The sequence below is a fragment of the Oryx dammah genome, unplaced genomic scaffold (genome assembly GCF_014754425.2).
Source record: "Oryx dammah isolate SB20612 unplaced genomic scaffold, SCBI_Odam_1.1 HiC_scaffold_18, whole genome shotgun sequence".
Lineage (NCBI taxonomy): Eukaryota > Metazoa > Chordata > Mammalia > Artiodactyla > Bovidae > Oryx > Oryx dammah.
The window spans coordinates 116,345,419-116,371,203 of NW_024070202.1; the positions used below are offsets into that span (position 1 = coordinate 116,345,419).

General features: G+C 43.9%; 1 protein-coding gene across 3 annotated transcripts in view; it reads left to right on the forward strand.

The window, feature by feature from the left end:
- Window positions 1-25,785, forward strand: part of DPP6 (dipeptidyl peptidase like 6) — a 966,644-nt gene that overhangs the window by 578,840 nt on the left and 362,019 nt on the right. For all 3 annotated transcript variants that reach the window (XM_040260134.1, XM_040260132.1, XM_040260133.1), the window contains exon 2: window positions 11,952-12,066. In XM_040260134.1, coding sequence (XP_040116068.1) covers window positions 11,952-12,066 — 115 coding nt within the window. The remainder of the gene's footprint in view (window positions 1-11,951; window positions 12,067-25,785) is intronic.

Below are 25,785 nucleotides of genomic sequence, written 5' to 3' on the forward strand. Positions count from 1 at the left end.
TTGGCAAAATAATCATCTCCCTGACCCCAGAGATGTCCTCATCCCAAACACACGGACCTGTGGACACGTTAGTTTCACAGCAAAGATGAGGACAGTGGCAGATGGAATTACATGGTTTATCAGTTGTATTCCTGTAGTTCATAATTTCTCTGATGCTATATGCCTTTCTGTTAGACTGAATTAATGACAGTGCTGGCATAGACTATTCTCTTTTTCTTAATTGAAGTATAGTTGATATACAGTATTGTGCTAGTTTTCAAGTATACAGCCAAGTGAATCAGCTAATGCACAGACATATATCTACTCTTTTTTAGTTTTTTTTTCCCCAATACTACAAAGTATTGAGTAGATAGAGTTCCCTATGCTATACATTGGGTCCTTATTAGTTATCTATTTTATGTATAGGAGGATGTGTATATCAATCCCAGTCTGCCAATTTATCCCTCCCTCCTCTTACCCCTTGGTAACCATAAGTTTGTTTTTTGCATCTGTAATTTATAGATCATTCTTGATTATAAAAATAGCTGTTACACATGGAGCTACTGGAAAGAGCCATTCTAAGCCAGTTGTTGATGTTCAGTCTTTCAACTGTGTACTACTCTTGGCAACCCCACGGACGGCAGCACACCAGGCTTCCCCGTCCTCCACTGTCTCCTGGAGTTTGCCCAAGTTCATGTCCATTGAGCCAGTGATAATATCTAACTATCTCCTCCTCTGTTGCCCCCTGCTCGTCTTGCCTTCAGTCTTCCCCAGCATCAGGGTCTTCTCCACTGAGTTGGCTCTTCACAACAACAAGAAGACAGCAAACACCTCGGGACAGCCCGCCCTCTCAAGACGCTCAGGATCACTGTCGCGCCAGCTGTCTTGGCTGCATTTGCTTCAGCTTGAATTACTCACCTCCTGTCTCGGAGGGCACACTCGAGCACTGATAATAACAAGTGTGGGTTCTTGTGTGGATGTGCGGGTTAGGGTTGCTGAATTTCACTCAGCATTTCCCTGGAAAAAATAACTATGCATACTTATGGAAGAGCTGGTCTTTTCAAAGAAAGTTACACATTCAGTTAGCAAATTTGATATTTTGATATTATACATCAAGCATGTAGTTAAAATTTTCACCTCATTTTCAGGTGTGGGTTTGGCCATAAGATACTCCTCATAGATGATCTGTGGCTCAGGTCGTATGCACAGAATGTCTTCTGAAAGCACAGTGCCGACGGGATGTTGGGCTGCTGAGCTGGGTGTTTCTATGTGACATGTGTCGGCTTCTTTGTCCCCAAGTTTCAGGAATCAGCTCAGGCTAGGTAAGTAAAATAGGAAATAAAGTATTTCATGGAGAAAGAGGAGTGTGCTGCTAAGTCTAAGGGAAAAATTTATTCAGGCCCCAGGAGAAAAATTAGGTCAAGAAATTCAAAACCAGTGGGACTGCTCTCTCTCCCCGCTCCTTGTCTCTTTGTGTCTTGGTCTAATTCATTCCTCGTGTTCTGTCAGCCGCTTCTGTCTCCTTCAGGGTCCATATGCCAAATGGGAGCAGACACTCCCCACCCCCATGCCTCCTCCGTTCTTGTGTTTCATGACAAAGGCAAGAATAAGTTGGAATATTGTTACAGAGTCCAAACTCATAGTGCTTGCCGCAAGACAGGTCAGTAATGTGGGAAGCCAGTTGCTGGGGAAAGGCGTGAAAGTGAAAGTCGCTCAGTCATGTCTAACTCTTTGCAACCCCATGGACTATACAGTCCATGGAATTCTCCAGGCCAGAATACTGGAGTGGGTAGCCCATGCCTTCTCCAGGGGATCTTCCCAACCCAGGGATCGAACCCAGGTCTCCTGAATTGCAGGCGGATTCTTTACCAGCTGAGTCATAAGGGGAGCCCAAGAATACTGGAGTGGGTTGCCCATCCCCTCTCCAGTGGATCTTCCCTACCCAGGAATCGAACCAGGGTCTCCTGCATGGCAGGCGGATTCCAACTTTATTTGGAAAACCAATTGATCAAGAAGATGGGGAACTAGTGTTCCAAAGAACCATCATGCCTGAGACAGAATTCAGGATTCTTCTGCTCTGAAAGGGGAAGGAGTAAAGTCAGATGTTTCCTGGTTCTGGTCAGCCTCCTGAGGGGATGTGTTAATCTCTTCCTTCCTGTGATCATCCATAGGTGGGCTGGTAAGATGTTTCCTGTGAGCTAAACAGAGGTATTTGAACATCTTGCTCATTACCTGCAAGGCAAGGTTCCCAGAGATGGGCCATTATGTAGAATTTAAGCTTATAGGCAACATCGTTTTAGTGATAAACTTGTAAGAGAATACAGAGATTCTTCCCTGTTATAATATTTTAACCTCATCCCTAAAATCCTGCGGCAGAATTCTGACCCAGGTTGGGCCAGTCACTTGAGGCTGGGGCGGGGCATGGGCGGGTGCAGAGTGGTTGAGGGAGCACCATGGGTGGGGGAGGAGGGCAGTTGGGGTAATTTCTCAAGGAGTCCATGTACCTTGATAGAAGACTGTATCAGGGGGCAAGCCCTTTTGAAAAGTTAAGCTAATTTATTTTAATCTTTGTCATTAAACTGCTGATGAGTCTTGTCTTTGAGACTTGTTCGTTATTTAATAGTGAATGACGGCCTGCAGGAATGTTGACATCAGGAAGTGAGGTGTTGAGTTTGCTTAAAGGCTGCCCAGTGTAGGAAACTTGTCTTTAAATTGCCTGTGGGTTTCAGTGAGTCAAGGCAAAGGCAGACATTATCTAAAATGCTTCTAAGACATCATTATCATACACAGCAATGTGAGATGCAAATGCTCAATTTTAAATTCTGCAACTTAATTTCATAGCCATATTTTTTACTGAAAGAGGTTTCTCTTGAGCGTGATAGATTGTGAAATTTCCTCTGACCTTGATCGGATCATAGTGCACTTACTTTTGTGACTTATGGAGCAACATGATGCCTTATAAAACAGTCTATCAAAACAGGTCCAAGTCAGACTAAGCTGTGAAGTTTGGAAAGTTGCCAGCCAAAATCTCAACCTTCTCTGCCCACCGAAGCCGAATGAAGAAATGGAGAGAGAATTTGGAGGAAATAGAAAGGTGGCTTTCACTCTCAGCCGCTGAGAGGGGAACTCAGTGGGCTTATGTCTCAAGAACTGTGCCCCCACCCCATAAGACATCTAGCGGCTTATGTACGGCAAGGGCTCCTAGTCAGGAGTCGGTGATGAGGAGCAAAGGTGATAGGAGCTTGACTTCGTCGTCTTGCACTGTTTCAAAGTCAGTCATACACTGGCATCAGCAACCCAGAGTCTTAGGGTCTGATAGTTTGGTGGCTCTGCGACCTTCTTTCTGCTGTGTAACCACAAGGGGAAGCGTGTTGTCAGGGTAAACACCAGATGGGGGGGTATTTAGCAGAGTCAAAGGAGAAAATGTGAGCTGTAGCTCCTGCAGAGTTGGGGGCCAGGAAAGCAGACTCAGTTACAGACATGCAGAATTAGGGGCAGTTACAGCCATGAAATTAAAAGACACTTACTCCTTGGAAGGAAAGTTATGACCAACCTAGATAGCATATTCAAAAGCAGAGACATTACTTTGCCAACAAAGGTCCGTCTACTCAAGGCTATGGTTTTTCCTGTGGTCATGTATGGATGAGAGAGTTGGACTGTGAAGAAAGCTGAGCACCGAAGAATTGATGCTTTTGAACTGTGGTGTTGGAAAAGACTCTTGAGAGTCCCTTGGACTGCAACGAGATCCAACCAGTCCATTCTGAAGGAGATCAGTCCTGGGTGTTCTTTGGGGGGAATGATGGTGAAGCTGAAACTCCAATACTTTGGCCACCTCATGCGAAGAGTTGACTCATTGGAAAAGACTCTGATGCTGGGAGGGATTGAGGGCAGAAGGAGAAGGGGATGACAGAGGATGAGATGGCTGGATGGCATCACTGACTCGATGGACAGAAGTGTAAGTGAACTCCGGGAATTCGTGATGGACAGGGAGGCCTGGCGTGCTGCAGTTCATGGGGTGGCAGAGTCGGACATGTCCTCTGGGGACATTTAAATTATCAGCGACCTAAACTTGGGTCTAGTGATATCCCAGCTTTGATTTCCATTTTGAGAGCCAGAACCAGTCTTCTAGCCTTAATTTTCTTCGGAAAGCTGCTTGATGGTAGAAGATGAAATTGATTAGCTCAAAGATGGATTATTCTGAGAAAAATAATTGAATTCACTTCCTCCTTCCCTGGTGAGTGGGCCATCTGGTTGACCTCTCTGCCTTCAGCAAAGGGAAATAAAACATGCAACGGCCAGCTGTCCCTGTCGCAGCCGGCGAGGCCTGGACCTCAGCTGTCCCTGTGGCCCCTGCCCTCCTCCCACCACCCCCGTCGCTCCTGACTTGCAGTTTCTGTGCTCTTGTCCCCTGGGATGGGGAGCTTCTTTAGGACAACCCCTAGTGTCCTGCAGAAGTCAGCCTCCAGCCTCATCTCTTGTTTTTTAAATACTTTTTTAATGTGCACCATTTTTTTTTCTTCCCATTTCTAAAGTCTTTATTGAGTTTTGTTACAGGATTGCTTCTGTTTCATGTTCTGGTTTTCTGGCTGGCAGGCATGTGGGATCTTAGTCCCTGACCAGGGATTGAACCCACGCCCCCCTGCATGGGAAGGTGACGTCTTAACCTCTGGGCCACCAGAGAAGTCCTTCCAGTCTCACTCCTGCTGGCTGTCCCTGTGTCCCTTTAGCCACAGCGCACACAGTACTTGAGGCGAGGTGGTTATTTCTGCATCACTGTGGTGGAGTCTCTCAGCTGCAACCTACACTACCCTACGCCGGGGACCCAACAGAAGTTAAAGTGCTCATTTCTCCTCGTTGGAGCTTCTGGTGTGAAGAGAGTGGATGAAGGAAATGTGGTCTCTGCACCCTTTACCTTCTTTATCCAGGACAGGAAGTTTTGTGTGCTTTTGAGTTTCCCCCTATCGCATGTCAGGTGTTGCCCAGACATCGTTTGGATCACAGTCAGTAGTAACACAACGTTGATTCAGGTTTCTGTAGTGTCTGTAGACGTTAACGGGCTTTCAGACACGTGTGCATTTATCCTCTGACAGCCGCACTCTAGATTCCTCATCCCCACCCTTCCTTTCTTTTCTCCACCTTTGCAGTCTTGGTGTCTCTTTTTTAAATAATCACCCCTGAGTTTTCATTTGATTCTCTACTCCTCATCAGAAGGCATGAGGTGTGATGAAGGTACATGGAGCTCAGGACGAGATAAGATGCTGCAGACTGGGACTTCCCTGGTCGTCGAGTGGTTTAAGACTTTGCTCTCTCAAAGCAGAGGACACAGCTTCAATCCCTGGTCAGGTCTCTAAGATTCCACATGCTGTTCAGCACGGTCAAAATAAATGAAATAAAGAGATGTCAGATTTTTGCAGAGAGACCAAAGGGCCTCTCTAGCAGACCTGCTGTAAGGGCACAGGTGGTCCCTGCAGGGGAGTCAGCATCCAACGGAGTCTTTTCTGAATCAGTTCACAGGACATCGTGGGGTCTGTAACTAATGTTGTGACCTTGGCAAAAAAAATATCAAGCTCTGATTAGGAACTACTAAGATAATAGCACTCTGGGAAGATGAATTTTATATTTAAAACAACCAAATGACCCAGGAAAAGGTTGTTTGGTTTTAGTTCTTTGTTTTCTTTCTGTCTGAGCTAAAAATAAGTATGAGCAACAGTTACGTCACTAGGTACGAGGGAATTGGCAGCCTTAGATGTCAGTTTGCATTAGGCTTTTAGGACCAATTGCTATTTATGGCATAGTTCATGCAATCAGACGTATATTAACGCTTTACTTTCTGTATCAGTCAACAGTTGCGTCTCTGACAGATGTGCAGGCAAATATCAAAGCTCCTTCTCATAAAGGCATCTGTAGATTCACTCATCCGTTCTGCCCACAGGCCCTGGGCGCTGTGGTGCCCTGGGTTTCATACCAGGCATCGTGATCATGAACATCAGGATAAGTTCCTTAAGTGGCTTGCAGCCTGCAGATGAAGCTCCTCAGAGAGGGCTCCAAGTGTAGGAGGGGCATGTAAATGTGTCCCCGTTGTGTAGCCTCTGCTCCAAAGAGCACTGTTGACGTTTTCTACCACGTGTCCAGGGTTAACCCCTTCTCACAACCCGCGTGGAATGCGCCAGTTAGTAGTGCAGCAACGTTACAGAAGAGCATTTACAGACTATTGCATTTGTGTCCAGGTGGAAAGAATAATGGACTCTGCCAGTGAAGCCAGGCAAAGCTTCCTGAAATGTCAGAGATGATATTTTAGCTGACAACTAAAGAAGGTGAAGGGATTTGCCTGTTGAAATGAGGCTAGAGAGGAATGTCAGGAAACGGAGATCAAGCCTTGCACACAGAGCTGCAGAGGGTGCGGGTGGGGTGGGGATGGGGACAGGCCAGGAGGCGGCTCCAGGAGCAGGAAGTTGTGAGCAGAGAGTGGGAGGCTGAGCTCAGAGGTGGAGGGAAGGAGGGGACTTTGTAGTGAGGTGCCCATCGCTTGAGCACAGAAGCCAGGCTCCTCAGAGGGGGCTCCAAGGGTAGGAGGGGCATATAAATGTGTCCCTGTTGCGTAGCCTCTGCTCCGAAGAGCACTGTTGACTGGCGTTTTCTGCCACGTGTCCAGGGCTAACCCCTTCTCACAACCCGCGCCACTACTGCCTGGGACAAACCTCCGTCGCCCCTCCTAGTGGGTCCCTTCCGGGCACACCCTTCTTTCCTTTTCTTTGCCCTCCGTGTAGCAGCTCCCCTGGGGATCTTCTTGTGGGAGTCTGGTTCATGCCCTGCAGTGCTCATATGCCTTGCCCTTAGAGGAAACGCCAAAACCCGTGCTGTGGCGTCCAGACCCTACTTTCCTGGCTGCCCACGCCCACCCTCCTTGCTCAGCGTGGTCACCCCACCCTCATCCCCGTGGCCCCCAGGCCACTGTCTCTCTGCCGCCCTCCGCTCCGGAGCGCACACTGCCTCTTCCTCTCCCTGAATTGCTTGCCCTCAGGTGTCAGCCCATGTCCTACTCTGTCTGGAGCAGCTATAACACACCGCCACAGCCCAGGTGGCTTAAACACAGATTTCTCTCTCACGGTTCCAGGGACCAAAGTCCAGGGTCAGGGTGCCAGCTGCTGGGTCTGGTGAGGGCCGTCTCCTTGGGTTGCAGCCAGCCGCCTTCTCTCTGTCCTCACGTGGCCTTTCCTCCACGTTTGCAGGTGAAGACAGAGGGGAGGCAGCTTTCTTGGTGGGTTTGTCTGTTTATTGTTTGTCCCCTGTCCCTACACTAAGATACAAGAAAGGAATATGGGAAAAATGAAAGCTGTTGGACTTGTCGAGTTGCTAACAGTGCATACCAAGTCCACAGAACAGGGCTTGGCAGAGTGAGCCTTGGATAAATATTGGATGGATGGATGGATGGATGGGGGATTTGTTCACCTTCTCAGGCCAGTGTTTAATTGTAAATTAAATTTTATTGGATCTCCACGGTATGCATGTGGTACCAAACAGGACAGGGAACATATTACAGCGTCATTCTCATCATTCTAGGCAAAAAATACGTAATGATGTTGAGAAGGGCACTGCCGAAGCTCAACATTGCAGCGGAAAGTTGCCCTTCTTGAGAAACGGGAACAATTTTGCTCACATTTTTCATAGTTCATATCCTACAAGTGAAGACGAGGAAGCCTGAATTTGGGATGCCAGATCAGATGCTCAGGTTGGATGTTCACTGTCACTCTGCACTCTAACTCAAAAACCAGATCTATGTTCTGGTTATTATTAAACACCCGTGTAAGAGTTGAATATGCACACACATCAGCACTGGAGAGGAAGACGGAAACATGGAAACTTTGGTTCTTTTGGGCTGCCGAGGTTGTTCGTGCGTTTTTCCTCTTTGTTTCCTATGGTTATTGTAGCGATATTGTTTGTGTAGTTTAAAAAGTTACTTTTGAAAATAAAATTCGGAATTTAGTATGGACGGTCTGCTTTTCTGAGGGTGAAATGACCCTGCTTTTTAAATGTAAGAGTGTTGCCTGAAAGACAGTGTGATGCATCTGTCCTTAAGAAATGGCATCAACGATCCAGAATCACCTAAGCAGACTCTGCTATCAACACCTGTTTGGTTATATTATTATGATTCTTCCATCTAATAATATATACTGAATTGGTTTTCTCTGCAAAATCTTTTCTTAGCCCAGTGAGCATGAAGGAGCAGAGCCTTTGTCCTTCTTCTGAACTGTCCTGACCCTCATTCATTTTCCCGCTTGCCGAGCCGTCTCAACATCTTTCTTTCCCATGCCCTGTGTTCCATAGAAGGTACCCTGTGTTTGAAGTTTGCAAGATCTCTCGTCTCCACCTCCTTTCCTGGACTGGCCCTCCTGCATCCTTGCGAGGTGTTCATCCACCTTCCTCACTTTCTGGTGAAACAGCCCGCTCTGTCATGAGCAATGCAAATGGTTAGAAATTCTGAAGTCTTGTTTGTTTGTTTTACATAATTTTGTCTTCGTGAAATTTCCTTTTGATTGCAACTCTGCCTTCTACAGCTCTGCAGAAGTCTTCTCTCTCTTGCATGTGATACTTCGAATAGAGACTCTAACTGATTTTTGAAGTTGAACTCTTCCCTTAGCCTTGCTTCATATGACGTTTTGCAGTGTCTCTATCTTTGGTATCCTCTTTATGGACGTACTCTGTCCATCATTATCTCTAACGTTATTCAGCCCAGACTTGGACACCATACTGTGAGTGTACTTGGGCCAGGGAAAGGTCTACTGGAACATTGCTGCAACATTCATTCAACTGCATTTTTGCAAGTAAATTAGTTATGCTCCTGGCCAATCAAGAAATTGATGCAAAAAAAAATTGATGCAAACTAAAAGTCTTAGTTGTTTTCCTTAAGTCTCTGTATACTATTTTAGTTGTCTTTTTCATATAAACTTCTACAAGGGCATCTAATATTAATCAGTTCAGTTCAGTTGTTCAGTCATGTCCAACTCTTTGTGACCCCATGAACTGCAGCACGCCAGGCCTCCCTGTCCATCACCAACTCCCAGAGTTCACTCAGACTCACGTCCATCAAGTCGGTGATGCCATCCAGCCATCTCATCCTCTGTTGTCCCCTTCTCCTCCTGCCCCCAATCCCTCCCAAGATCAGAGTCTTTTCCAATGAGTCAACTCTTCGCATGAGGTGGCCAAAGTATTGGAGTTTCAGCTTTAGCGTCATTCCTTCCAAAGAACACCCAGAACTGATCTCCTTCAGAATGGACTGGTTGGATCTCCTTGCAGTCCAAGGGACTCTCGAGTCTTCTCCAACACCACAGTTCAAAAGCATCAATTCTTCGGCGCTCAGCCTTCTTCACAGTCAAACTCTCACATCCATACATGACTACTGGAAAAACTATACCCTTGACTAGACAGACCTTTGTTGGCAAAGTAATGTCTCTGCTTTTGAATATGCTATCTAGGTTGGTCATAACTTTCCTTCAAGGAGTAAGCATCTTTTAATTTCATGGCTGCAATCACCATCTGCAGTGATTTTGGAACCCAGAAAAATAAAGTCTGACACTGTTTCCACTGTTTCCCCATCTATTTCCCATGAAGTGATGGGACCAGATGCCATGATCTTCGTTTTCTGAACGTTGAGCTTTAACCCAACTTTTTCACTCTTCTCTTTCACTTTCATCAAGAGGCTTTTGAGTTCCTCTTCACTTTCTGCCATAAGGGTGGTGTCATCTGCGTATCTGAGGTTACTGATATTTCTCCCGGCAATCTTGATTCCAGCTTGTGCTTCTTCCAGCCCAATGTTTCTCATGATGTACTCTGCATAGAAGTTAATAAATGTGTTTAAAACAAAATTTCAAATCTGAGATTATTCTTATTAGAAACAAAATTTAAAAGATGTCCATTGTTTGAGCTGATGAAGACCATACGACTAATTTACTTATTCTCTGTCTTGAGAAAGACTGATCTGGAGTATGAAATTGCTCAAATGTTGGATGTTGACTCTGAATTTAGTCTGAACAGTACTTGAGAAATGTCTGCTTTGGGTCTGTGAGAGATCTTGCACATCTGATAGCGTGAGGAGTGTGCTACTGCAAGCCGTACGCTCTTCTCATTCTTAGTGAGAAGGGCTTGTTTCCTCTGTAAACTCAGGTGAAATGAAAAGCTGCTCAATCAGTGAGATCTGATCACTTCTTGTCATTGGCCCGTGATTTCCTCGCATAGGAAACTCTATCCAATAGGAAAGGAGATTGGCTCAGTATGCCTTTTTATCATAATTTCATGCTTATGTTTAGTCTTATCTTTAAATGCTGAAAACCACTTTTTAACAGGCAAATTAAGTTCTTGATGGCACATAAGAATGCTGGTCAAAATTTCTAAAAACTGTAGCACTCTTTCCTGCTCAAGTTATGATGGTCCTCAAACCTGGATGGCCAGTGTTAATTAGCTCAAGTCAATTTTTTTCCTAATTCTGTAGCCTGGATAGCCAGTATTAAATATTTGGATGTCAGATGTTAATTATTTGCTGTCCTGTGGTTGAGTATTTTCTTCATTTTGATTTGCAGCCATTTGATACATTCTAATGAACTTTCAGCCTGGGACAAAGTTGTATCTATGCCTCACATTACTACTTTTTGACACTATCTCCATTCTGTTGCATTTTGACTTGTAGTTAATATGAGTTGCAATCATGGGTACTACAGGAGAGAATATTTTGTGATCTATGTATAGACAGTAGTGAGTAGTTCATTTGCGGTGTGACCTTATGCTTAAATTTGCCCTGGAGAGTTCCTGTCTCTCTTGCATAATTAATAATAATAATTATTGGTATGTAACTATTGTATTTATTATTATTTATTAATATTACCCCCTTTGTCTCCCCAAGGATCCTAGTTTGGACTGTAAGTTATATAATCATCCTGATTTGAAACTGCAAGTTTGTTCTCAGGAGCCAATATGCTGATTAATTTCTTAGATTTAGTAAATCTTTATTATCCTTAACTATGTCTCCAGATCCTTCCTCTCACCCTCAAATACAGCTCTGTGGAGGGGACTAAAACCCTAGAGAAGGGATAGATGGGTTACCTAGTGAAGTGAGACCTGGGAAATCTTGAAGCTTTATTTGAGGAGCTGTAGGTAGAAGAAGGTACAAGATGGTAAGAAGTAGGCAGACAAACGTTTGCGTGTCATAGCTGAAATAGAAGTTCACAGTGTGGGTATCAATGAAGAGACAGATGAGAGGTTGAGGCTGGAAATTTTATCATACCTGGGTTTGATTTGATGGCACTTAATAGGTTGACTGCAATGAGAAACTGCATAGTCACCCTGTGATGTGGAACCAAGTCTATTGGGTGGAGAAGCGTTAAGTTACAGAAAAGGCTGTAAACATAACATAATATCACATTCTTCTTGAGATAAAGCTTTGCCATAAGATGAGGGAAGGGAGCCTGGGTCCTTTGGACCCTGAGGCAGAAGGAAGAGAAAGGAACTGATCTCCGCTTCAGGGATGAGACTACCCCGGAGCTCTTTATTTATTTTTGCCTGTGTTGGGTCCTCCTTGCCGTGCAGGCCTTTCTCTAGTTGCAGAGAGAGAGGACCGCGCACCAGTTTCAGTGCATGCGTTTGGCACCAGCGGCTTCCGTTGTTGCAGAGGATGGACTCTGGGCAGTGAGAGTGCAGAAGTTGTAGCACGTGGGCCAGGTAGTCGTGGCTCCTGGGCCCTAGAGTGCAGGCCCAGGAGTTGTGGTCCAGGAGCTTCGTTGCTCCGAGGCATGTGGGATCTTCCCAGAGCAGGGATCGAACCCACGTCTCTTGTGTCTCCTGCCCTGGCAGGCAGATTCTTTACCACTAAGCCACCGTGGAAGCCTATACCCGAGATCTTGATTTGACTGAAGTGTAGTTACTTGGATTATTTTAGTTCCTTATTTGACTCACAGATTTTCTCTTTTGTGCTGTCGTTTCAGGAGCTCGTGGGGAGTAACCCTCCACAGAGAAACTGGAAAGGCATAGCCATCGCGCTGCTCGTCATCCTGGTCATCTGCTCCTTGATTGTCACCTCGGTGATACTGCTGACACCAGGTACTTACGCTTATTCCTGGAAAAGCAAGTTGCTGTAAGGGAGAGAGGGCATGATTTTACTTGGCGATTTTTTTCTAACTGCCTACTGTGTAATTTATGTTCCCTCGATTCTAATTCTCATTGTGCCATATGGTGAAATGACGTAATAAGCATTCAGTGAAAAACATTCATTGTACATGCTATGAATTTGTCAGAGAATTCCTGACTAGGGTAAATTCTTGGCATGTATCAAAATTCACAAATATTTATTTATACTTGATCAGCTTAAATAAAGACTTTGCCCTTATAAATATAATGATTTTATATGTCTCATGGTATTCTTGGATATTCTATCAGGGATGAATTAACATTATTAAAACAACATATACTAAGTGTGAGCTAAGGATAAACTACTTATTAGATACTACTGATGAAATAAAGGAAGCATGAAACAGAATCAGAAATCTCTCAGGGAAGAAAAACTGACAAAAATTGTCAGCAAAAGTCTACAGAAAAAAAAAAAAACATAGATAGGCATGGATTATTGAAAGTTTCAAATATAAGTTGTATAGAAGTTGAGAAGAAAGAGATAAAACCCTTCATGAGAAAGTTCACGGAGAAAGGCATATGTGAAGTTGGACTTCCACAGAGAGGTAAGAATTTAGCAGCAGGAGAGTGGTGACATTAGGACAAGAAGAAAGCCTTTGCCCATAAGATAAACGTATGGGGTCATGATAGGAGAACAGTATCACCACACATAAACTGTGTGTGACTATCCACTCTCCTTTGTTGTGTTAAGTGTCAACTTGTGTGGACAAAAAAATGTTCCAGTCCTCGATAAATAGACTATACAGGTATTAGACTTTATGATGGAAAAAAATGCATTTTTTGACAGGTACAAAAATTGCAGGCAAATTTTCAGGTATGTTTAGCTCCAATTTATTGTTGCTGTTATTGTTTAGTCACTCAGTCATGTCCAGCTTTTTGTAACCCCATATCATGCCAAGCTCCTCTATCCATGAGATTTTCCAGGCAAGAATACTGGAGTGGGTTGCTATTTCTTTACTAAGTTTGAGCAAGCTCTAGGAGATTGTCAAGGACAGGGAAGCCTGGTAGGCTGCAGTCCATGGGGTCACAAAGAGTCAGATACAACTGACCAACAGTACAACAACAAATACCCTGAAACCAACACTCAATAAAGATACCACAGGAAAGCTACAGACCAATATCTCTTCTGAACACAGATGCAAAAAGCATAACAAAATACTAACAAAGTGAACCAAATTACCAAACCAAAAAAGGATTATATACCATGACCAAATGGGACTTATCCCAGGAAATAAAATTTGGTTTAGCGTATGAAAAATCAGGGTAGTGCACTCAGATTTGTAGAATAAAGACAGAAAAAAAAAACAACATGATCATCTCAATAGGCACAGAATAAGCGTCTGACAAAGTTCAAAATCCCCTCTCTATAAAACCCTGAACGAACAAAGAGTAGAAAGAAACTTTCCCAACCTGAAAAAGAGCATCTATAAAAAACCCACAGCTCATATTATGCTTCACACTGAAATGGTTAGCAGTGATCCTGCTGAATATCAGGTTATCCTTGACAAGGGGAAGAAAAGACATCCAGGTTAGAAAGAAGTAAAACTGTCTCTATTCATAGATGGCATGAACTTGTGTATAGAAATCTTAGAGTCCACAAACACACAGAAGCATCACTAATAAGTCAGTTCAGCAACACTGGAAGATGCAAAATTATACAAAAATTATTCATATTTCTGTACACTAGTAATGAGCAGTTCAAAATGAAGTTTAGAAATGATTCCACTTACATTAGTTTCCAAGGAAATAAGACATTTAGGAATCAGCTTAACAATAAAAATGTAAGACTTGTGCACTGAAAACCATGAAACGTAATTGAAAGGAATTAAAGATCTTAGCAAATGGAAAGATATCCCATGCTCATGGGTTAGAGGGTGAGCCATTGTTAACATGCGGCAGTTCCCAGAATCATCCGAAGATTCACCTGCTCCATGTCAAAGCCCAGCTGGTGTCATTGCAAAACTTGACAGGCCAATTCTGAACTTCATAGGAAAATGCAAGGCTCTCAGACCAGCCAAAACAATCTTGAAAAAGAACAGCTAAAGGACTTACATCTATGATATTAAAATTTACCCTAAAACTACAGTAAAAGTATTGTGATACTATCTGTTATTCAGTCACTCAGTCATGTCTGACTTCTTTGTGACCCCATGGACTGAAGCACTCCAGGCTTCCCTGTCGTTCACCATCTCCCAGAGCTTCCTCAAATCCATGTCCATTGAGTCAGCGATGCCATCCAACCATCTCCTCCTCTGTCGTCCCCTTCTCCTCCCGCCCTCAATCTTTCCCAGCATCAGGTTCTTTTCCAGTGAGTCAGCTCTGTGCATCAGGGGGCCGAAGTATTGGAGCTTCAGCTTCAGTCCTTCCAGTGAACATTCAGGACTGATCTCCTTTAGGATTGACTGGTTGGATCTCCTTGCAGCCCAAGGGACTCTCAAGAGTCTTCTCCAATACCACACACAGTTCAAAAGCGTCAATTCTTCGGCACTCAGCTTTCTTCACAGTCCAACTCACATCGATACATGACTACTGGAAAAACTATACCCTTGCCTAGATGGACCTTTGTTGGCAAAGTAATGTCTCTGCTTTTGAATATGCTATCTAGGTTGGTCATAACTTTCCTTCAAGGAGTAAGCATCTTTTAATTTCATGGCTGCAGTCACCATCTGCAGTGATTTTGGAGCCCAGAAAAATAAAGTCTGCCACTGTTTCCACTGTTTCCCCATCTATTTCCCATGAAGTGATGGGACCAGATGCCATGATCTTCATTTTTTGAATGTTGAGCTTTAAGCCAACTTTTTCACTCTCCTCTTTCACTTTCATCAAGAGGCTTTTTAGCTCCTCTTCACTTTCTGCCATAAGGGTGGTGTCATCTGCATATCTGAGGTTATTGATATTTCTCCCAACAATCTTGATTCCAGCTTGTATTTCTTCCAGTCCAGCGTTTCTCATGATGTACTCTGCATAGAAGTTAAATAAGCAGGGTGACAATAGACAGCTCTGACGTACTCCTTTCCCTATTTGGAACCAGTCTGTTAGGAAACTGTTTGTCAGATATGACACTAAAAGCACAAGCAACCAAAGGAAAAAATAGATAACACTTCCATCAACATAAACATATTTTGTGTTTCAAAGGTCACTATGGAGAAGTTGAAAAGAGAACCCCCAGGATGGGAGAATATATTTGCAAATCATATATTCAATAAACATTTAGTATTCAGAGTATACAAAGAGCTTAAATCATGCAACAAACAGTTCATTTTTAAATGGGTAAAAGATTTGAATAAATCTTTTATTCAAATTTTGTGCAAATATCGGTGAGGATGTGGAAAAATTAGAACCTCATATAGTACTAGTAGGAATGTAAAATTGTGTAGCCTCTTTGAACAAGATGAAGTGGTGAAAGTGAAAGTTGCTCCGTCCGACTCTTTGGGACCCCATGGATCGTATCCTGCCAGGCTTCTCTGCCCATGGGATTTTCCGGGTGACAGTACTGGAGTGGGTTGCCATTTCCTTCTCCAGGGACAGATGTCCATAGAGACATTCCTAATAGCCAAAAATGACCCAAATGTCCCTCACCAGGTGAATAGATAAACAGTGTGGTATATCCATACAATGAAGTATTATTCAGCTATAAAAATTAAATACATATGCATGTTACAGCATAGCTAAAACTTGAGCACAAGTGAAAGTAGTTAGACATAGTTAACAGTTAATAAACAGTTAAGTCGCTCAGTCGTGTCCAACTTTTTGAGACCCCATGGACTGTAGCCCACCAGGCTCCTCCATCCATGGGATTCTCCAGGCAAGGATACTGGAGTGGGGTGCCATTTCCTTCTCCAGGGGATCTTCCCGACCCAGGGATCAAACCCAGGTCTCCCGCATTGCAGGCAGACGCTTTAACCTCTGAGCCACAGACTCACTCATAATTAGTTAGACATAAAGGGCTACATATTGTGGGATTCTGCAACAGGCAGACCATAGAGATAAAAAGTAGATTAGTGTTTACCAGAAATGAGGAGAGGAGGAAGGGTCTGCTGACTCTGCTAAGAGGTATGAGATGGCTTCTTTTATAAAGACATTATATTTTTAGAGCAGTTTTAAATTCACAGCAAAATTGAAGCTATGGTACAGAGATTCCCCATATATATCCTACCCTAAAACATGCACGGTTCAGCCATTATCTACATCCCCTCCCATCGTGGGGCATTTGATACAACTGATGAACCTACATCCGTGCATCATAATGAGACTTCTTTTGGAGGTGATGCAGATACTCTGGAATTCAGTAGTGGTGTTGAGTACACAGATCTTTAACTCATTAAAAAATTACTGAACTGTATACATTAAAAAGGTAAAGTTCATGCTATGTGAATTTTATCTCAACTAGGGTATTAGTTTAAACAGTGGTGGGAAAGTTCTTTTAAAAGTGGTTCATTCTGGCCGTTTATATACTGAAGTTTCAACAACACTTGTCTAACAGTGGAGAGGTTTCAGTGGCAGTTGTGAAAAGAGAGTTGTTTGCTGTGTGAATGAGGTTTATGATGAGATCAGAGTTCCTGGGTCACTTGGACTCACGATTCAAAACACAGCATCTGACTGAACAGAAAAACATCCATGCAGCTGTTGAAATCTAAATGCTTAGATCTGAGAGGGATTGGGGAAGGGAATTGGGAAAGATATATACTCTTCTATTTTATAATTTTGCTGATATTTTCTATTAATTAAAAATTCATAAAAGTTGTGGACTTTGGCAACTATTTTTAATCAATAGAAAGGAAGTGAGATCTCCTTCAGAAATCGTGAAGCATATGTTCCTACCTTTGCTTTTGTTTGAGCACAAGTGTAGTGTATGCAACGGCCATTGAAGATCTGATGATACGATTGCCCATCGCTCACTTTGGCAGTTAGGGAACAGCAGTGGTTTGGGTAGTTTGCAGTTACTCCCATCCCTGTCCTCCCCAAGGTGCATGAACATTCCTGTCACTCAGGATCCGAGGGCCCATGCATCCATCACTTCAAAGGGAGATGAGAGGGCTGCTGGAGGCTCCCCTCACGCCTGCAGTCCAGGGCAACCAGGCTGGGTGGGAAATGTCTAAGACTGAACAACTTCATGCCTGGGACATGAAGTCAGTCCCGGGACGTTCCCTTCCAGATGCCCCACTCAGCATCAGGCAGAGAGCCGTCCCTGGGTCTTCCCAGCTGTACAGTTGAGCCATGCCTCAGTCTCTCTTCTCTCAAATGCAGCTGCTAACCCTGAAAGCTTTTTACATTCAGTTCTTGTGCAGCCGGAACCAACACAGCAGCGTCTCTTCTACAGTAAATAAGAGAGCACAGAACACGCCACACTGTTCTCTGTTTGAATGCTGACGGCCAGTTGCCAGGGGCAACCACAATGAGGGTGAGGCTCTAGTGAGTCCCTGAGTTCCAGGAAAGGCTTTGAGTGGGATTTCTTTTATCGGTCTGTTAAAATAAAACTGTGGCTGAGCCTGCCTGACCCTTTGGTTCTATTGGACTCTCATAGGTAGTGTTTCTCTGGGCTGTGCTGCTGGAGGGCTGTGTGCCCTAAGGTTAGGATGGTTGGGCTGGTTCAGTAGTGAGTGCCTCCCTTCACTGCCTTTCTGCATCACTCTCCCTTGATGCAGCAGTGGCTTTTGTTACAGCGTCAAAATTCTGCCAGACACAAGAGGACGTCAGATCATTCAGAGCCTTCTCAGATTCACCTATATGCAGACTGTCACATTGACTAATAATGCCTACCCATCGATCAAACGTGAAGTATCCCTGTGAGGGGCTGAGGGCACCGAGCTAAGTGCTGGATGCACTGTGGGCAGAGAAGATGCACAGATTCTCCACGACAGCACAGATCCAGCGAGAAAGACAGAAAGCGCACACGGAGAATTTCCCAACATGGCAGAGATGGGCATACCAGACCACCTGACCTGCCTCCTAAGAAACCTGGATGCAGGTCAAGGGGCAACAGTTAGAGCCAGACATGGAACAACAGACTGGTCCAAAACTGGGAAAGGAGTATATTGTCACCCTGCTTATTTAACTTACATGCAGAGTACTTCATCTGAAATGCTGGGCTGGATGAAGCACAAGCTGGAATCAAGATTGCCATGAGAAATATCAATAACCTCAGATATGCAGATGACACCACCTTTATGGCAGAAAGCAAAGAACTAAAGAGCTTCTTGAAGAAGGTGAAAGAAGAGAGTGAAAATGCTGGCTTAAAACTCAACATTCAGAAAACTCAGATCATGACACCTGGTCCCATTACTTCATGGTAAATAGATGGGGAAACAATGGAAACAGTGAGAGACTCTATTTTCTTGGGCTCCAAAATAACTGCGGACAGTGACTGCAACCATAAAATTAAAAGATGCTTGTTCCTTTGAAGAAAAGCTATGACAAACCTAGATAGCATATTAAAAAGCAGAGACATTACTTTGCTAACAAAGATCCATATAATCAAAGCTGTGGTTTTAACAGTAGTCATGTAGGGATGTGAGAGTTGGCCCATGAAGAAGGCTGAGCATGCTGATATTGAAGATCCTTGAGAGTCCCTTGGACTGCAAAGAGATCAAACCAGTCAATCCTAAAGAAAATCAACCCTCACTATTCGTTGGAAAGACTGATGCTGAAGCTCCAATACTTTGGCCACCTGATGTGAAGAACTAACTCATTGGAAAAAACCCTGATGTTGGGAAAGATTGAAGGCAGGAGGAGAAGGGGACGACAGAGGATGAGATAGCTAGGTGGCATTACCAACTCGATGGAGATGAGTTTGAGCAAGCTCTGGGAGATGGTGAAGGACAGGGAAGCCTGATGTGCTGCAGTCCATGGGGTCAGAAAGAGTTGGACATGCCTGAGTGACTGAACAGTCGTTAGGCAAAACTAAAACAGAAGTTACAGGTGAGGCTTGGGGGCTTCCCCAGTAGCTCAGATGGTAAAGAATCTGCCTGCATTGCAGGAAACTCGAGCCCAATCCCTGGATCAGGAAGGTCCGCTGGAGAAGGGCATGGCTACACACTCCGGTATTTTTGCCTGGAGAATGCCATGGACAGAGGAGCCTGGTGGGCTCTGGTCCATGGGGTCACAGAGTCAGATACGGCTGAGCAACTTTCGCTTTCATTTTTGGTTAAAGACCTGTTGTGTTGTGAATTACTGAATCTTTGACCTCACACACGGCATGGCCATCACCTTGTCCACGGTCCCCCAAGTGCCCGCACACACCCCTCTATCTTCCCGGTGTCTCCATAAGCTGCAGCAGGAGCGGCTTTCCCCCATGAGGGAGGAAGTGTAGGTTTGAAGAGCAGAGCGTCCTGGTAGTAATAACACCCTGGACCTATATGCACAGTCTTGAGTGCACCCCTTCCAGACTTGCCGCTGCTTCTTAGACTGACTTGAAACTCATATCATGTATTTAAACAATTATCTTTTCAAGTGCTCCCTCTTTTCAGTCTTGTATTTTGGTTTGTTGAAACTCAGAGTACAGTATCCACTTTCTACTTGACCCTCAAATCCATTCCAAACTCCTTGGATTCAGTCTTTTGGTGAAAACATTTCTGAGTATGTGTGGGTCTCTTTCCTACTTAGGAAGTATCCTTGGGAAGGGTCGTGATAGAGTGCGCCTTTGGGGCCTCAGGCTCTCAAAGAACGTCCTGGCGATACCTTACTCCTGAGCGACAAGTACCTTTGTTCTGTACTGCAGCCTAATTATCACCAGTTATGCACAATTTATGTTTTAAAAATCAAATTAAAAGTGTTTAAGGCAATCTTAGTTCCAAAGGGATTAACCAGATGAGAATGTGTCCTTTTCAGTCCTGTCATTCATTTCTCCCTTGCTAGTCTGTGCTCTTTTCTTAATTTCTCTTTGGAATAATAGACTCAAAGTTACCTTTTTTATTTTCAGATATTAAATATATGTCTGCAATAGGTCACACACAGCATATGCCTTTTTTTTTTTTGCAGCTATAACTCTTGTATAATCTGATAATCTTTAGTACCACAATTATGGTTGTAGGAGCTTAAAAACCCACCAGGATCATATTTGCATTAAAATATCCCTGACATTTGACTTTTATGGTTTTTCACTGTAGAGAGGATGGACACTGGTTTGTGACGGAAAACATTAGGATACTTTAGGTGGTATAAAAACGAAAAGCCTTGGGTATTTGGAAGTCTTATTGAAGGTAAACTTTTAAGGCAAAGCAGAGGTTATCAGAATATAAGACTCATTAATCTTTTGGGTAGGAACAAAATGTATAAATGATTGTTACAGAATGGAAATTTCATAACTATCTGATTTATATCTAATGTCTCTAACTGCATTGCTAGCTCTCAGCTTCTCTTTTTTAAAAAATGTTCAATTCGACCCAATAGGCTTTACTGAGAGGGAGAGAAATCTAGCAAATTGGCATACAGCTCGTAAATTAGATTCTGCTATAAGAGAATGTAAGGCAGAAACATCCACGTCAGAAACAATCAAGCATTCTGAAATTACACCACAGTCAAAATAAGAGGAGATGGGTTTATGTGGGAAAATTATATGTTAAAATTACGTATAAGAGAATCCTTCCACTTAATAGTTGCTACTGCTAGTTGTCTGAGTTTTGTAACAAAATTTCCATGGATTCTTTTAATAGACTTGGCTTTTTAAAAGCAGTTTTAGGTTCCAGCAACATTGAGAGGAAGGTAGAGTTACCCAGGGGATAGCCTCTGCATGCCCAGAAGTGGGTGGTATCCCCATCATGAACAACCCTCCCCAGGTGGTGCCTTTGTGACAGTTTATGAACCTGCGTTGACACGTCGTTGTCAAAGTCCACAGTTGACGGTGAGGTTCCCCCTCAGGGTACACGGTCTATGGCACTGGACAGGTTTATAATCGCATGCATCTGCCTTTACTGTATCGTATGGGGTAGTTTCAGTGCCGTAACAGCCCTCTGTGCCCTGTCTGTTCATTCTCCCTTCCCCTATAATGCCTGGAAACCACTGATTGTTGCTGTTGTTGTTTTTACTGTTTCCATGTGTGCGTGCTAAGTCACTTCAGTCATGTCTGACTCCTTGCAACCCTATGGACTGTAGCCCGCCAGACTCGTCTGTCCATGAGATTCTCCAGACAATAATACTGGAGTGGGTTGCCATTTCCTCCTCCAGGGGATCTTCCCGCCCAAGGATTGAACCCTCATCTCTTATGTCCCCTGCATTGACAAGTGAGTTCCTTACCACTCGTGCCACCCGGAAGATACCATCTCCATAGTTTTGTCTTTTCCAGAATGTCATATGGCTGGATCGTACAGTATGTACCCTTTTCAGATTGGCGTCTTGTCACTTGGCAGTGTGCACTCAAGGTTCCTTCCTGGAGGAACTGTCATCGTTGGATAGTTTATTTCCTTTTTTTGTTGTTGTTTTTCAGTTGCTAAGTTGTGTCCTACTCTTTTGAGACTCCCGCCCCCATGGACAGTAGTCCGCCAGGCACCTCTGTCCATGAGTTTCTCCAGGTAACAATATTGGAGTGGGTTGCCATTTCCTTCTCCAGGGGATCTTCCTGGACTAGGGATCAAACCTGTTCTCCTGCATTGGCTGACAGATTCTTTACCACTGTGCCACCAGGGAAGCCTTATTTCTTTTTCAGCACTAAATAATATCCCACTGTCTGGCTGTACCTCAGTTTCTCGATCCATTTACCCACTGAAAAACATCTTGATTGCTTCCAAGGGTTGATAGCTATGAATAAAGCTGCTGTGAACATTTGTGTGAAGGTTCTGGGTGGGACATAAATTTTCAGTTCCTTTGGTCGTTACCAAGGAGCATGATCACTGGACGGTCTGATGAGTGTGTTTAGTTCTGGGGGAACCACCAAGCCGTCTTCCCGAGGACCTGCACCATGGCGATCCCCACCTGCAGTGAATGAGAGTTCCCGTTGCTCCACACGCTTTTGGTGTTATCAGCGTCTCAGATTTTCTGACTGGTCCTTCTAATTGGCGTGAAGTGGTAACCCGGTGTTTTAAGCCTACCCTTTTAAAATTCTTGGACAGATGTTTTAAAAACATTATGTATTTGCATATAATATTCTAATGTCTAATGAATTTTCAAACTGAACAGACTACATAGCCTGCACCCAAATCCAAAAGTACCAGAATGCAGCCAGTGTCCCCAAAGCTACCCCATGCCCATTCTCATCATTCATCACCCCAAAGGTAGCCTAATTTCTAACGTCATAAAATAATTTTGCATGATGTTATATATGTTACATTCACATTTTTCATGTAATCGTGTAATGTGTGTTTTTTATACCTGATTCTTTTGTTCAGTGTGTTCATGCGTTTTAATGTTATATTTTAAGTCCTATTTGTACCCAGTTTTCAACTGATGATGGATTATCTCTTCATGAGGTCTCATATCATCCCTATGGAAATTGCACAACACCAGTAATTTAATAACTTCTCTTCATTTCATAACAAGTGATATATGCCTTACTATTTCCTATTGTTTTTTTTTGTAGAAATATTGTTTCCTGCACATTTTTAATAGGCATTTTCTCTCTGTTCTCCTTCCGACATTAAACTCACCCCCCATGTCCCAGTCTTGTCATCGTCCATCTATTTTCAATGACTGTGACCAGGTGTCCTGTCATGGGACATATAGGGTACTTTATAGGTCTCGGGGGTGTTGTTCATTTGCACTTGGGCATCTGTGGTTGTGTCTGTAGATTCTTTGCACACCCACCAGCCAGTTGATGAACTGAGTAAACAGTGTGTCTCTCTGTTTTTGCTCCTCTTCTTGCTGTTGTTTCTGATTACAGTTACTGTGTCAGTGCTAAGGAAGACTAGGTGCTATATTTAAATGGGTGGTACAGATAGTGTCTGTTATGACAATTCAGCATATGGGAGAAATCGCTGAGGACAGGAAGCATGTGTGGAAGATATTTTGGAGGGTGAAGATTTTGAAAGACTTACCTTGTGTTAATGGGAGGAAATCCAAGAAGGAAGGTCACCGTGAACCATAATGAGCCTGGCGTGTTTGCTGGACAGCGGATGCCTGGCCTGGGAGCACTGGCAGGATGTGACTAGTGTTGGGAGAATCTGAGGCACTGAGTTCCAGATTGTACTCTAACGGCTCCTACAATCTGGAACAACTGATACGTCCTAACTACTTTTATTGTGATAAACCCACAGATGATGATCTTATCATTTCCCCTGATGCTGGGAAAGATTGAGAGCAGGAGGAGATGGGAGCAACAGAGGATGAGATGGTTGGATGGCATCACTGACCCTTTGGACATGGGTTTGAGCACACTCAGGGGGATCGTGATCACCAGGGAAGCCTGGTGTCCTGCAGTCCATGGGGTCACAAGAGTCTGACATGACTTAGACACTGAACAACAGTTGATCTTGCCATTGGAAGGGGGAGAGGCTCATAAAAATGTGGATACATTTCAGGAAGCTCGTGGATCTAGTCAGTCCATTAACCATCTTGGAATCATCATCTTGAGCATTTATCCAAGCTCAGATGTTAGTAGGTATCCATTAGAGTACTTTTATCTATACGGAACAAAATACCTAACTAAAATACTGTAATTCAAATCGTAGGTGTTTATCATGTTTTCCCAAACAAGAAATCCAGACCTAGCCAGTCCCAGGATGATTCAGTGGCTCAAAGACCATGTTTCTCTGGTGCTATCATCTTAATGTTGGCAAAGTAGCTGCAGTGGCACCATGCACCTCATCTCACACCCTCACTGAAAGGAAGGGAAAATTAGAACCTGCCTAATGTATTTCTGTCTTTTTCCAAACTAGCCAGGAGGCAGCTTGTTCATATAATGATATTACATGAACACCCTTAGCTGTAAGGGTTGAGAGAGCATGTATTTCATGGAAATTCACCTCTGCTGAGTTGACAGAGGGCTGTGGCTCTTGGGGAGGCCACGTAGTGCCTGCCACAATAAGTAATGAGACTCCTCAATTTATGAAATACTTGAGGAATGAGGCCTGCATTCCTTGAACCTGAACGGTGAGTTTGCACCATTCTTTAAATTGAAACAAATCTGAAAAGAGGGAGTTCTGACAGAATCTCATGAAAGAAAGAATTAATTTATACTGCTACTAACCTTACAGTTAGGTGCAAGCTTCCAAAGTCTTGAGAAGTGGGTCCCTAGGAGAATCTTAAAAGTCTCTCTTGTGACTTTTCATCATTAGTTCTAGAAGGATTGTTAGGTGAATCTTGCTTATTTATTGAATCCTCACACTAAAGAGCCATTTATCGCAAGGATGATGGTAGATGCTTATTATTCATACTTGCATGAAGACTTTACGTTGAGGCAAGTGTGCCTGGATATTTATCCATAAAGGGGCACTTTTCAAAGTGTTCCGACATTATGCGTCCTACTTTAAAGGCACAGTTGCCTGTAAGCCCTGAAAAGGAGCATGTCTTATCCTGGCACTTTGGTTTTCTCTGGAGTCTACTGCTTGGCTTAGAGGAGAGCCTGTTGGTAAATTTCACTTGGATTTTGGGAGCCTTTGAGACCCTGTGTTGCAAGGAGCTAGCTCATCCAGGAGGTGCTATTTTAAGGAAGACTCTGACCGGTTAGGACCCAAAGACAGCAATTCCGGAGCCTGAGCTGAGTCTCTTCGTATAGGTCAGAGCACAGAATCGATGGAGACAGTAAAACCAGAGAACCAGAGAGAAGTCGTCCACAACGCATTAGGCAGCTCGGGGGACTGAAGAGGATGGAGTTGGATCACCTGCCTTCTCTTTGAGACATAACTCTCACCTTAAACCCTGGTTCAGCAACACTGATCGCTTAAGGAGGAGTAATAGATTTATGCACTTTCTTGGGTTGATGTTTCATATTCCCCAAATCCCTGATTATCTGTGCTTTTAGGTGAGGTAATAAAATCACAGAAAATAGGCTAAGTGATAATTTATAGAACCTCAGATCTAATCAGTCTTTTTTTTCCCCATTGCTTTCCTTTATCCAGATTCTTTTTTTTTCTCAATATCCTTTTAAAAGTTCAGGAAACGTATGACTGTTGCATTGTCAGAGGCTGCCTTATCAAGCGGTGGGTTAGTTGGAAATGGGAGCAAAGGTTGAGAGGGATGAGGCAGGAAAAAGGCAGGTCCCAGGAGGTGCCCATGTCCTCACGCCGGGAACCGTCGTCCTAGGAGTGTGCTTCCTTGCAGATGCGGTTATGTTGAGTAGCTGGAGATGCAGGGTTTTCTCGGACTATCCAGTGGGTCATAAATGAAAGCATCTGTGCCTTTGTGAGTGGAGGCAGAAGGAACTATGACAGACAGACAGGAGAGAAGGCCGTGCGGCCCCGAGTCAGAAGCTGGAGCAATTCGGCCCCAAGTCACGGAGCACCCAGAGCAGTGGGAGCTGGAAGAGACCCAGACAGGAGTGGTGGGGGAAGCTCGAGAGGGAGGGGACACAGACACACACACACAGACACACACAGAGACACACACAGATACACACACACAGACACACACAGACACACACATACAGACACACACAGATATGCACACAGACACACACAGACAGGAGTGGTGGGGGAGGCTCGAGAGGGAGGGGATACAGACACACACACAGACACACACACACAAACAGACACACACACAGACACA